Here is a 13,119-nt window from a genome sequence, read left to right as displayed (position 1 = left end):
TGCATGAAGATACAAAATCCCAGGGGAGGAATATGGGAGACATGCCAAAAAATCAACAAGAACTGAAATTTAATAAGGCAAAACATGCTGCAGGAAAATAAAATATACCGCTATCGCATAGAAGCTGAGGGTACTCGTCTTCCATAACGTGACCTCCGTGTCAAAGATTCACAAGAATCAAGGTTAGTTGGCAATTGTGACACATCTCACTGAATCATTACTGGATCATTGTTAAAACTTTGAATATATTCATATGACTTTGAATATAGTGACTCTTATGTATCAAATAGTCAATCACCTAAAAAGTGAATACAAATTCATGTATTCCCAGATCCAAAAGGGTAAGCTGCTTCATGTGTTTAAAACATATCATCACCATCACCTACAATAAAACCACTTTTTAATGTTTCTTAAAAAGATTGCTATAATGGAGACACCGTAAATCAGTAGCCCCCAACCGGTGGTCCGCAAGAAAAATTTGATCGTCCACAGAAGAATTATTTGTATTTTTTATATACTCAAACTATGGCCAGAGACGTGCAATGAATGCTTGTGTTGTAGGACAGCCTGTCACTCGAGCCTGGCTGAAGTTTCACACGCTGCTCTCTGAAGCACCTGGACTCACAGTGATGGGATGGGCACTTCAGGCACTTAGCTTGGCCTCCTATATAGTAGCTCTAGCCCCTCCCCTTTGTCACAGGAGATCAGCTGCCTCAGCGAGCAGCGCACGAAACTCCCGTTGCCAGGGAGGAAAAGAACGCACCAGAGCCCAAATGCTGGGCCTTGCCGGCGTCAGAAGCCAGGGATCCTGCAGGCATCCCGTCTATGTAAAAGTTGTCCAAATCCCTGGGTTATTCGCTCCACCCGTCTACCTGGCCACCGCAGCTGGGCCTGAGGAGGGCATCACGGAGGCTGCATTCACACAACAGGTGTGACCAGGTCATTTGCGTGCTAAACTTAGTTGACAGTCACTGCATGTTGTGACTGGTGTCCAGCTAGGACCCCCCCTCCCTCCCCTCTTCCAAGGCTGTGGAAGACCTCGAAGGAGCAGCCCTCTTTCTTCCTTTGCAGACTCTGGAGCGGGCGGAGAACCTCAGCAGAGATCACAGCAAGCAGGATGGGGGCGGACAGCGACCAATCCTTGGATGAGCGCAGTTATAGCTTTAGTTGCAAGTGCAAAAGCGCCTGTGCGTGGATGGGGATGTCGCTACACTGAGTGCCTCTCCTGCTCCTGGGCTAGTCATCCAGGCAGGCCAGTGCACCTGGGAGGTAGAAGCTGCTCCGGGATGACCAATGGGCCAGTCCCTGTGACTAGAGGCTCTGGAATATGGGACCAATTTTCCCACCGATGTCAGCAAGCTACTATCAGTCTGCCCATCTTCTTTTTCCTTCGTGCAGATTGACCACAGAGCTTCTCCTTGAGAGAAGGAAGACAAAAGAGGTTGCTGGAAGGCTGTGTGCCCAGACCAGGTGCTTTCTCTCGGGCCTCCTGCTCAGAGGCCTCGCAGAAGCAGAGATGGGAAGGGGGGCCGAGAGAAAGCACCTGGTCCGGGCGCACAGCACCCCAGTGTCAAACTAGGTTGACATACCCCTGCATCGATCCAGCAGACAAAACAGGAAAGGGTTGCAGAGAGAAACAGCCCAGTTGCCAAGGTACGCCAGAGTGGGAGCCCAGCGAACCAGAGAGCTTCTTCTCCGTCTTCCCAGGAGCATGGGACTTCTCGTGACGGGGCCCTGAGCTCCCTTGCAGTTTGTTCTACTGCTGTAGGATGAGCTGCAGCAGTCCCACCTTGGCCCACGCCAGCTCCTTGCAGTCGCCCATGCCGAGATTGCTGCAGAGTCTCCCCCTTCAGGGTCTTTTTCTGCGGATCGGGGGGGGGGGGGGGGCAGAAAATCCGACTTGGAGTCTGCTTCATCCTCCTGGTGTGGGGCTTTGGGCGAAGGCTGGAGGGAAGCGCGGCTGGTGGCCAAGAGCCGGAGGGACTCGTTCAGTTTCAGTTTAATGAAATTTGTATGCCGCCCGCTCCCATTGGGACTCTGGGCGGCTCACAAGCAAGATAAAAGCATTTAAAAAATTTAAGAAAAGATACAATTATTAAAATAATACACCATCCATTCAGTCTAAGTGGGGGTTGGATATAATCAACAGCCCCAGGCCTGCCGGAACAGCCAGGTCTTGGTGGCTTTACGGAAGGCCGAGAGAGTGGGAAGGGTCCGGATCTCTACGGGTAGATCGTTCCACAGGGCCGGTGCAGCTACAGAGAAGGCCCTCCCTCGGGGGGGCTGCCAGCCGGCATTGTCCAGTCGACGGCACCCAGAGGAGGCCCAACCTGTGGGATCTTATTGGTCGTTGGGAGATGAATGGCAGGAGGCAGTCTCTCAGGTAGCCAGGTCCTAAACCATGTAGGGCTTTAAAAGTAACAATTAGCACCTTGAAGCGCGTCCGGAGACCAATGGGGAGCCAGTGCAGCTCGCGGAGGATAGGTGTAACATGGGTGTATCGAGATAAACACCATATCGCTCGCGCGGCTGCATTCTGGACCAAATGTAGTCTTCGAACACTCTTCAGGGGCAGCCCCATGTAGAGTCTTCCTGTGGGACTGCATCATGGCCTAGAATTGGCTGACCATCTCAGCCTGCTGAGCTCCCAGGCACTGGCACCTGGCCTTGCACTCCTGCTTAGAAGTGGCAGCTTAGTTCCAACAACTGCTTCCTGTTGGGGCCCTAAGCATCCTGGGTGGGCAGGCAAGGAGTGGCTGGGAGGGGAGGGGCAAGTAGAGGCCGACAAGGCACCTCTAGACATGAGTGATATCGAGTTGGCCATGCCCACCCAGTCACTTGACCACCTAGCGACGCCAACTCAGCCAGTCATTAGACAGATCATATTAGTGGTCTATGGGATTTAAAATTATGATTTTAGTGGTCCCTGAGGTCCAAAAGGTTGGTGACCCATCGTAAATGATAAACAAATGTTACTAAACTTACTTCCTCTTGACGATGACCCAATCTTCTGTGTAGACTTGGACAGCATCTCTTACCCGGGAATCTTGTTTCCTAAAGAAAAACATATGTGAAAAAATACTTTGTAAAAACAACAAGCTGGCTTAATGTCAGCCTGCATCTTCATTCAAGTTTGCTGCCAGCTACCATGGAAACGGTGTGTGGAAGGAAGCACTGAGTATTTGGGAGGGGAAGAATGCAGGAGGTGGAAATGAAATTTCTGAGAAGCAATGAGGAGGCCTGGTGTCAGGGAGGCCAGCTTGGGCTGTTTAACATTTTCTTTTTTTAAAAAAATAATTTTTATTCAACATTTTTTAAACATTAAAATCACAATTACACTTTTACAGCTTTCCGTTATCGGTATTTATTTTCTAATTTCTAATTTTCCATTCTAAGGTGTATTGTTTTGTACATATATCTATTTCATAGTTACTCATTTGTTCTGTCCCCCCTTCTCCGCTTGTTAACAGACGACAGGCAAACAAACTTAAAAGGAATTCACTTTATCAGTCCTCGGCTCAGACTGGCTGCGAGCCCAAAAATAAACAGAAATAAAGTCTCTTTCAAGAAGATAACAGAATACAAAACAAAAACTCTTACAAAGCAATGCACTTCTCCAAGTGCCTCCTTGAATCAGGGTTACAGAAAGCAAATCACTTCTCCAAGTGCTCTCAAATAAACCACGACCGATGATCAATGAATGTTGAACGAACGAAGGAACGTTGACTCCTGCAACCAGGACGTGGCACCATCCGTCCTTTTATCACCAGAAGACCCACTAACGAGCCCCAGCTGCATTGGTAATCTTGCATCCCGAAAAGATTCACAGAAGACTGCTGCTGAGTCACAACACTCATTTATATAATATATACAACATTTATACCTCTGTTACTCTCTAAGTATAGACCACTTCCTTTTGTTATACTTTCTATGTATTCATTATGCATTAATTTTACATCTCTTTTCTAGCCAATTATACCACCTATTCCATGTCTTATAATACTCTGTTTCCTCTCTATCCCTTAGTTCCATCGTTAATTTATCCATTTCCGCACATTCCAGCACAGTGTTTCTCAACCTTGGCAACTTGAAGATGTCTGGACTTCAACTCCCAGAATTCCCCAGCCAGCGAATGAAGTCCAGACATCTTCAAGTTGCCAAGGTTGAGAAACACTGTTCTAGCACCTTTTTTATGATCTCGGCATTTGAGGGGACATTTTCTTGTTTCCAATTTTGGGCAAATGTGATTCTGGCGGTGATAATAATGTGGAGAATAATATATTGAATTTCTTTACTTGTATTTCCTTTTATTATTCCCAGACGGAACAGCTCTGGCTTCATATCCATTTTTTGTTCTGTTATTTCCTCCAACCATTTTAGGACTTTTTCCCAGTACTCCCTAGCTTTGGGACATGCCCACCACATGTTGTAGAAGGTCCCTTGTTGATGGTTGCATTTCCAGCAATTTGGGGGTCTATCGGGGAACATTTTGGTCAATCTCGCCAGGTGTAAATGCCACCTATAAAACATTTTGTAGATATTCCCCTTGTATGTAGCTGACATCGTCAATTTATAATTCCCCCCCCCCCACAATTTTTCCCAATGCTCCAATTCAAAGTTGTACCCCAAATTTTTAGCCCAGATTGCCACTGTTTTCTTCAGTTTCCTGCTCCGTTTTGAATTTTAAAAGTTAGTTATACATTTTACTAATCATTTTTTTTGTTCTGTCCCTGTTACTTTTTTGTCCAATTCTTGTTCCTCATTTTGAAACCCATATTGTTCCAATTCCTTTTTGTATCTTGTTTGAATCTGTATCTATGGCCACCGGGCTATTTCAATTCCCTTCCAATTTTAACTCTTGATTTGATTTTAGTTTCCCTTGCTCATCCAATAACTCTTTGTAGATCACTATCCTGTTCAAATCTATTACGTTGGGATAAATCATTGCTACCATGCTTGATATCCACCTAGGAATTTTTGTATAAAAAATTATTTTAATTTTCATCCAAATCTCTACTAAGGCATCTCTCACCTGGTGTCTCTGAAAATACTTTCCCAAAACATCTTCTTGGGCATAGTTTGAACTCTGGTTGCTTGGCTACTGGGGAGTTGGGCTCTGGGATTTGCTTCGCACGAATTTTGCTTCAGATCTTGCCTGACTATTGTTGCATTCAGTTCATTCCTAATTCCTAGTAAAAGTACCTTTTTTCTAAATATGGAGTCAAGGATTTTCCTTTCCTAGGGATTGAATGGAGGCAGCCGTGTCTGAATTAATACAATTCTGAACTTTCACAAATTTATTTCAAAGACCAATTAAAATCAAGCTTCTCTCTACGTAATTAAAAAAAACCCTGATATCTTCTTCTGGACATGCTTCTTGTCAACTTCAAATTTTTATTAGCGTTATTACTGCTTACGGTCATACTTTGGTACTTGATTGCTTTGAAACTCATTGAATTTGGCACTCAGTGCATTTTGAAAATAAGGTTTTGTCCCTGTAACTCATTGTTTGGTACTCAACGCACAAGGTGGAACTTGCTGGTGTTGGTCGCCTCAGGACTCTCTACACTTTCCAGCTGAACCAAAAGGCGATACATTAGCCATGTGGTAGCTCTTGCTCTGTGCACAACCCTTTGTGGTCTTACTTTAACTTCTGTAGTCATTTTGTGTGTTTTTGCACTTTTTTTCTCAACAGTACAGGTAAAGTGAAGTTTTTATTTTATTTAATCTAAGTATTTGTTAATTTTTATGCTTATTTCTCATGTAATGATATACAACGCTATCTTTTTACATATTGCCTTAAAAATGTGCAAGAGCCGAGGTGGCGCAGTGGTTAGGGTGCAGTACTGCAGGCCACTTCAGCTGACTGTTATCTGCAGTTCAGCGGTTCTAATCTCACCGGCTCAAGGTTGACTCAGCCTTCCATCCTTCCAAGGTGGGTGAAATGAGGACCCGGATTGTTGTTGGGGGCGATACGCTGACTCTGTAAACCCGCTTAGAGAGGGCTGAAAGCCCTATGAAGCGGTTTATAAGTCTAACTGCTATTGCTATTGCCTTTGGGAATGCATTAAATTTATTTATCTTATTCCTTATGGGAAAAATTTGGTACTTGTCACACCTCTCGGAACCGATTACCGGTAATGAAAAGTACCAAGGTACCATAGTATATTTTACCTTTCTTCTGAGAACCATGGAAACATATAGGGTTCCCCCTAATTTTATTTGCAGAACATGAGGCATATTGGAATGCAACTGAGAGGCGGCGGCTGCAAAGATAACTGGATTGTTCTTATTAGATTTGATATCTGAATGTAAGAGCTTGAGTTAGTCATGATTCTGTTTTGTATTGGGTACTACCCAGAATATGTTGATTGGGGTGATACATGTATATTATTAAATAAATGATATCACCAAATCGTTCTAGGGAAAGTCTCCAAGGGAAATCCATTCAAAATCATCTTGTAATACCCAATAGAAGTACATCTGGTAGTTGTATTATACATACTTATACAATCCAAAAGCTCTCAAATAGCATAAAATTGCATGTAGGGATATTTTGAAATTAACTATTGATTTCCTCTTTAAAACCCACTTTCATTTTAACATATTTCCACTGCTCAAAAGCACAAAATTAAAAAGTTTTAATTCAGAAAATGCAAGCATGCTGTCAAATTCTTTGCACTGGTTATGTGTCTGGCCTGTGAGTCTGTTCCTTTTAGGATCTTTGGCCTGCCACACTCTCTCTTATTTCACTGTGCTGTTTCATTAGTGTAGTAATTGGGAGGGGGGAATAGAAAGGAGTAGAATTGTGGAATGTGTTGTTGTCATTCCTTTCTAGAAGCCCAAGGTCATCTTTTGTCTCCGCACCTCTGCACCTGACCGGAACCAGCTGGGTGGAGATGCCAGCGTGGCCGAAGAAGATTGGACCATGTGATGGATTTATGGGTGTGGGGATAAGATCATGAACTTTCAACTGGGTGGGAATCCTAGGAAGTTTTCAGATTTGGGATTTTCCACAGATGTGCCAACATGTCTGACTTATTAAATTGGAACTTTAAGGATAGCTCTGCCTTGGACTCTGATTTAACTCTGCATGATATTTGGAACGCTGACATAATGCTTGTAGCCTTGTCTCTTATGGGGTAAAAGGAGTGAGGAACTATATTTGGATTTGGATTTGGATTTTATTCAATTTGTAGGCTGCCCTATTCCCCGAAGGGACTCAGGGCAGCTGAACAAAGCCAAGGGAGGGGAAATTACAAAAAGTGAGACAAAGACAAACGGACAATACAAACAGTTTAAAAGCACAACAGACACAGCAAATTCGAGTGGGGGGGGTCTTCACGGCCATCCGGAAGGCCTGAAGGGTGGAGAGGGTCCGAATCTCCATGGGGAGCTCGTTCCAAAGGGCCGGGGGCAGCCATAGAGAAGGCCCTCCTCCGAGTAGTATATGATAGAACTATCTCAGTAACTGTCCATCATACCACTTACCCGTCCTCAGGGACACCAGGTTCTAAGGTCCGACAGTCCCGGGGCTCATGGGACACTTCCAGGTCATCTGCAGGAAACTCAATCAGGTCACTAAGTGGGCCTGGCTCAGCATCTGGCAAGTGGGTGCTAAGATATTTCTCAAAGTCAACTGGTTCTACCACTTCTGTCAGAGGTAACTGAAGGGCAGGGGAACAAGAAAAGAAAGAAAAACAGAGAAAATTACAGGCAAAAAGGAACACAAGATGCAGCAGATTCATTTGAAATTACCTAAAAGTCCTGAACCACTCCTATGCCATACTTGATGTGATTAGGATAAGATGAGTCCTTGATCGTTTTGCCCAAATTTAGAACTTTTGAATGCCACAGTTCTCCGCTTACGACCACAATTGGGCCAAGAATCTCAGTGATTGAGCAAAAATTATGACTTACTTCCTCTATAGCCAGACACTGATTCATATACTGGCTGTTGTCCCTTAGACAACTCCTCTCTTTTTCAAACAAAACTAACTGATCAACTCTACCCAACTATGATTTTCTCAATAGAAGGTCAAAGTCTATTAGATTTAATACATTATTATAGCTAAAGGTAATAGTTACTGAAGAAAGGTGTGTAAAATTAGCAACTAGTTCTCATTTTTGACCATATATGTATATATCATGCAATTATTTCCTTCCTTTTCTCTTTCAAACACAGTTTACCTTGGTGTTTCACATTCAAATGCATACTCCTCGATACACTGTACAAGTTATCTAGTATTTGCTAAAAATCATGTTGATTTTTAGCAACACAAAATCATCTGCACACAAAATCATATACATGTCCATGTCTAGAGAGCCGAGGTGGCGCAGTGGTTAAATGCAGCACTGCAGGCTACTTCAGCTGACTGCAGTTCTGCAGTTCGGCTGTTCAAATCTCACCGGCTCAGGGTTGACTCAGCCTTCCATCCTTCCGAGGTGGGTGAAATGAGGACCCGGATTGTTGTTGGCGGCGATATGCTGACTCTGTAAACCGCTTAGAGAGGGCTGAAAGCCCTATGAAACGGTATATAAGTCTAAGTGCTATTGTTAACTGCTAATCGCACACCGCTAAAGGCACTACAAACATTTTTATGGGTTTAAAATTTTTATGAATATAAATACATAAGCAAAATACATCACTCATCCTTGTCTTGTTTCTTACACAAGGCTGAATCATTTGCTAAGTATTCTGTTTACTTTCACATGTCAGTCACATATTGCATGCACTGCACCACATACCACATTCAGAAATCATTCTTCAATTCCATATTAGTGTAAAGCATTCTATTATTCGGGTCTAATAACTGATAATTTTATAGAGGTTTATAGAAGTTATGGATGGGCTTATGAACACAAAGCCGGAAGACGGAGGGATGAAAAATGCCTGGCAATTATAATGTCTGACATGGCATAGAATCCGATGTTCATCAGTCGTCTTCCGTTAGGATTAGATCCAAGCAGGTTATGAAGAAGATATTAAAGAACATAAAAAATAGCAGCTGTCAGATCCCTAAAAGTGATACTGCCATTCAGTTGGGAGGAGGGGAGCCTTGGAGTCAATTTATTAGCAGTGCCTGGGACGACTGATATTTTACAACTGGTTTCCTGGCACTGAAGTGCCTTGAGATCCCCTCACCTTTTGGGGGGAATGTTTATGATGGCCATGTGGGACGCTTCACTTTAATGTCTAAAGGAAGCTAGCCATGGGAATGTATGTTTATTTGGCTCTCAGGGCAGTTGATATAGGAAACATCTGTGTATTGGCTAAACTCTGCATTCTAACTAATGGGAGGGGTCTCTACTGCTTTAATTCTCCTTGCACTGCTTAAGGGGATTCAGACGTTGCTTTGAATTCAATGGTTTCCTTTCTACTTAATAATATTCAGTTTCAAGAGTCTTCACTTTCTTAACTTAGGAGAGAAGCCCTTACAGCAGCACTCATTCCTAACTTCTAAACACACAAGCTATGAAATAATACAAATTAGTGGGACAAATATATAAAATATTACGACACAAATAAAAATATTTGTCTTGTAGTGTGTGGGTCGATGTGACTAAGGAGAAGATCTACCAAGAGCTCTCTAATAACTTGTAAATATGAAGTCAATTAAAAGTGCTGCTCTTCATCATCTGCTCCAAGTATATAGTCTTTTGACTTACGACAATTGAGCCCAACACTTCTGCTGCTAAGTGAGATTGTTGTTAAGTGAATTTTTCCCCATTTTACGACCTTTCTTGTAGTGAAGGTTAGTGTTACCAAATTAACAACTACAGTGTGATTCACTTAACAACTAGCAATCCTCCCCACTCTTGAGGCTTCATGGAGCTTCAATGAAGTCTAGAAAAACACCATGAGAAGGACCATAAGGGCCCAACTGCTGTTAACAATTGCACACTCCCAGCCCCAAACACGTATGCTGAAGTCTGATACAATATGCAATTATTTTTCCCTTAATAAATGAAGCTACAACAGAATTCAGATAATTACTGTGCTGTGGATCGGTTAATATTACCAGAACAGAATAAAAGAAGCAACTGCTGGATTCATCATTCCCCTGAGAGACAAAAACGTTTGCACAGGTCACTTGGAAAGTGCCTAAATAAAGCATTTGTTCTCATGATAAATAGCAAAAGCAGAAACATAAAAGGCTTTTGGGAAATTTCTGCCATGGAATCTGGCTACCAAATGCCCTCTATGGTTGAGCTATATGCTAACCAAGAGATCAAATTTTATTCTAATAAATTCTCAGGGACACGGAAATATTTTCAAAGAATCCAAAGGAGAGTAACAATAATTTGAAAGAAGGGAAATAAATACCATAAAAATACCCAAACACAAAATCAGCAGTGTTCAGCTCCTGTTCTTAGCACATTTAGCAATAGCAGTTAGACTTATATAGCGCTTCACAGGGCTTTCAGCCCTCTCTAAGCGGTTTACAGAGTCAGCATATCGCCCCCACAGTCTGGGTCCTCATTTCACCCACCTCGGAAGGATGGAAGGCTGAGTCAACCTTGAGCCGGTGAGATTTGAACCGCTGAACTGCAGATAACAGCCAGCTGAAGTGGCCTGCAGTGCTGCATTTAACCACTGCGCCACCTCGGCTTTGTCCTTACAAAGGACAAAGAAATTTAGCCAACATTCAAGAGGCAGCTACTTTTGTCTGTTAATCAGCAATACTGAACACTCCTATCCTTACTTTCTGCCAAAGAAGTTATCTGCTGTTCTGGAGTTTCTTTCTTTGCTGTTTTAATAACCAGATGTGTTTACTGACACTGCCCACCATAATATAGTGCCAGATAACTCACCGACTGCAGGGTGCCACCACGTTTCTTGGAGAGCTGTGGTGAGTTGCCATATTCTCGACACATGTGTTTCCTCACTTCAGCTGCCACAGTCCTGTGAGATAAGAAGATAATAGTGAAGCATCCACTTTTCTCTTCGTTTCTGTACTATCCATAGTCTCAACCTTTTCTCACTCCACCGGAAATATTATGAAGAGTGCAACCTCTTCATTGGCAAAGAGTATATTTATTCTGAATCAGCACAATCAATTAATAGTAAACCCCAAACTATAATTCTGAATTTTAAACTATCTGCAGGCATTATCTCCATTTATTCTAGGCTCAGTTCCACAGAGTCCAAACCTTCCCAGATCTCATTCAATGGCAACAACGCAGAAGAGATAAACATCATTTAGAAATTGATCCTTACTCTGTTTTTTTCTTCAAACAGAACCAATCCCAACAGCATCCCGATACAAGAAAATAGCATATTTACAGTAAGACATAACCATTTAGGGGTTAATAGTTCAAAGTAATCTTCCATTCACTATGACAGACATTCCTCTGTAGTAAGCAGAAAATGTATGAGTGAAAATTAGATGTTCCTGAATCAGACAGTTTATATGAACAGACAGAGCAACAAAATAATTCTGCTTCCTTTATATAATCATTATTTCGTGAATAATAATAATAGTATACCAAGTCAAAAGTCACATTTTACCAAATATAATGCGTACAGTGTAGGATGATAATCCCAGGGAGCAACAAAATATATCTATTACCAGAGGAATGTTTAAGTGTTGTAGTGTTGTGATGATGCTCCTCTCCACCAAAATACATTTGGATGATGCCCATGAACCAAGATTAACAAAACCATCAATCGAAGAAGAAGAAGAAGAAGAAGAAGAAGAAGAAGAAGAAGAAGAAGAAGAAGAAGAAGAAGAAGAAGAAGGTTCTCCAATTGTGAGAGACTTTTTTCACCACATTCTAGAAGCTCAAGCTTCCAAGTCAGGTAGCTGAGATGTAAGATGAGCAGAAGACTCAAGTTCTTCTTAAGATAGGAAAAGGACATGATGCCAAAGTTACCAGTCTGGGTAACTGCTGGGGAATCTGAACCTCTCCTCATCCAGAAATACCCCAACAACTGCCTTTTCCTCCTGCCAAGACCAAGTGGCCTCTAGTGGCATAGAAGTTGGCAAAGTCACCTCCCAAGAAGTGGCTGACCTTGTCTGCCCACCTCGAGTACAAACAGGCTACCAGGCTTTCCCTCTTCTTTGAAAACTCCAGGACTTGCCCATTCCATGTTGTGTTGTAGCCTCTGCCTGGTCACTGCAGCAGAAGCAACGGAGTGCCATTTTTACCAGCGGTTGCCCAAACTGGTAAGCTTGCCATCATGTCCTTTTCCTCTCTTAGGAAGAACTTGAATCTCTTCTCCCCATCAGCCATGTGCCATGTAGCCTTTTTCCCTCCTGCCCTTCCTGATGTCTGCAGATGCTGCACCCCCTACTTCCTGCCTTTCAATCCACTTTGCCATCAAATCCACACCTTACTTGCATTCACACAATATAGCAATAGCAATAGCAGTTAGACTTATATACCGCTTCATAGGGCTTTCAGCCCTCTCTAAGCGGTTTACAGAGTCAGCATATCGCCCCCACAGTCTGGGTCCTCATTTCACCCACCTCGGAAGGATGGAAGGCTGAGTCAACCCTGAGGTGGTGAGATTTGAACCGCTGAACTGCAGATAACAGTCAGCTGAAGTGGCCTTCAGTACTGCACCCTAACCACTGCGCCACCTCGGCTCTTACATACATACACTTTAACCAATCTCCAGGCAGCTAGGGTAAATGCAGTTGTGTTGGAGGAAAAAAGGATCAGGTTTAGAGAGTCACAGAGATGTTGGACGACAACACTTTGGTGGTATACAGGCCATTTTGCCACAAAAAAAAATCCCCAGATATTAAATATGCTTTTTCTTTTTTGTTTCAAGCAAAGAACAGAGCCATCAACTCCGTGTCCTTTGCTCAAACACAAAAGGCCAGCACAAATGAGGGTTTTTCCACACCACTGTGGCAGAAGAATCTGAAAAACAAATGATCAGGAAAGTGAGAAGACAACTTAAGTAAGCTTTTAATAAAGCTAAGGAAAGGTCATTCCAGCCAGTTTCCAATAGCAAGAAAGGAGGGAGAGATTAGATTAGATTGTTTATTTGTATGCCGCCCTTTTCCCTGGGGGGACTCAGGGCGGCTCACAATCAAAAGGAAGGTGGGGGGGACAGACTTTTACATATAAGACAGTACATGATTAAAACGCAACATTCATACCATT

General features: G+C 42.9%; 1 protein-coding gene across 1 annotated transcript in view; it reads right to left on the bottom strand.

The window, feature by feature from the left end:
* Positions 1-13,119, bottom strand: part of DOCK6 (dedicator of cytokinesis 6) — a 124,474-nt gene that overhangs the window by 98,824 nt on the left and 12,531 nt on the right. The window contains exons 2-4 of the mRNA XM_087711072.1: positions 10,816-10,906; positions 7,492-7,667; positions 2,986-3,054 (exon numbers count right to left, since the gene is read on the bottom strand). Of these exons, the coding sequence (XP_087567198.1) occupies positions 2,986-3,054; positions 7,492-7,667; positions 10,816-10,906 (336 nt within the window). The remainder of the gene's footprint in view (positions 1-2,985; positions 3,055-7,491; positions 7,668-10,815; positions 10,907-13,119) is intronic.

The sequence above is a fragment of the Thamnophis sirtalis genome, unplaced genomic scaffold (genome assembly GCF_051295495.1).
Source record: "Thamnophis sirtalis isolate CommonGarterSnake01/CBP01778 unplaced genomic scaffold, rThaSir2_p1.2 scaffold_3, whole genome shotgun sequence".
Lineage (NCBI taxonomy): Eukaryota > Metazoa > Chordata > Lepidosauria > Squamata > Natricidae > Thamnophis > Thamnophis sirtalis.
Note: the sequence above shows the minus strand (reverse complement) of the source record. Positions and strands in the feature narration are given on the sequence as shown.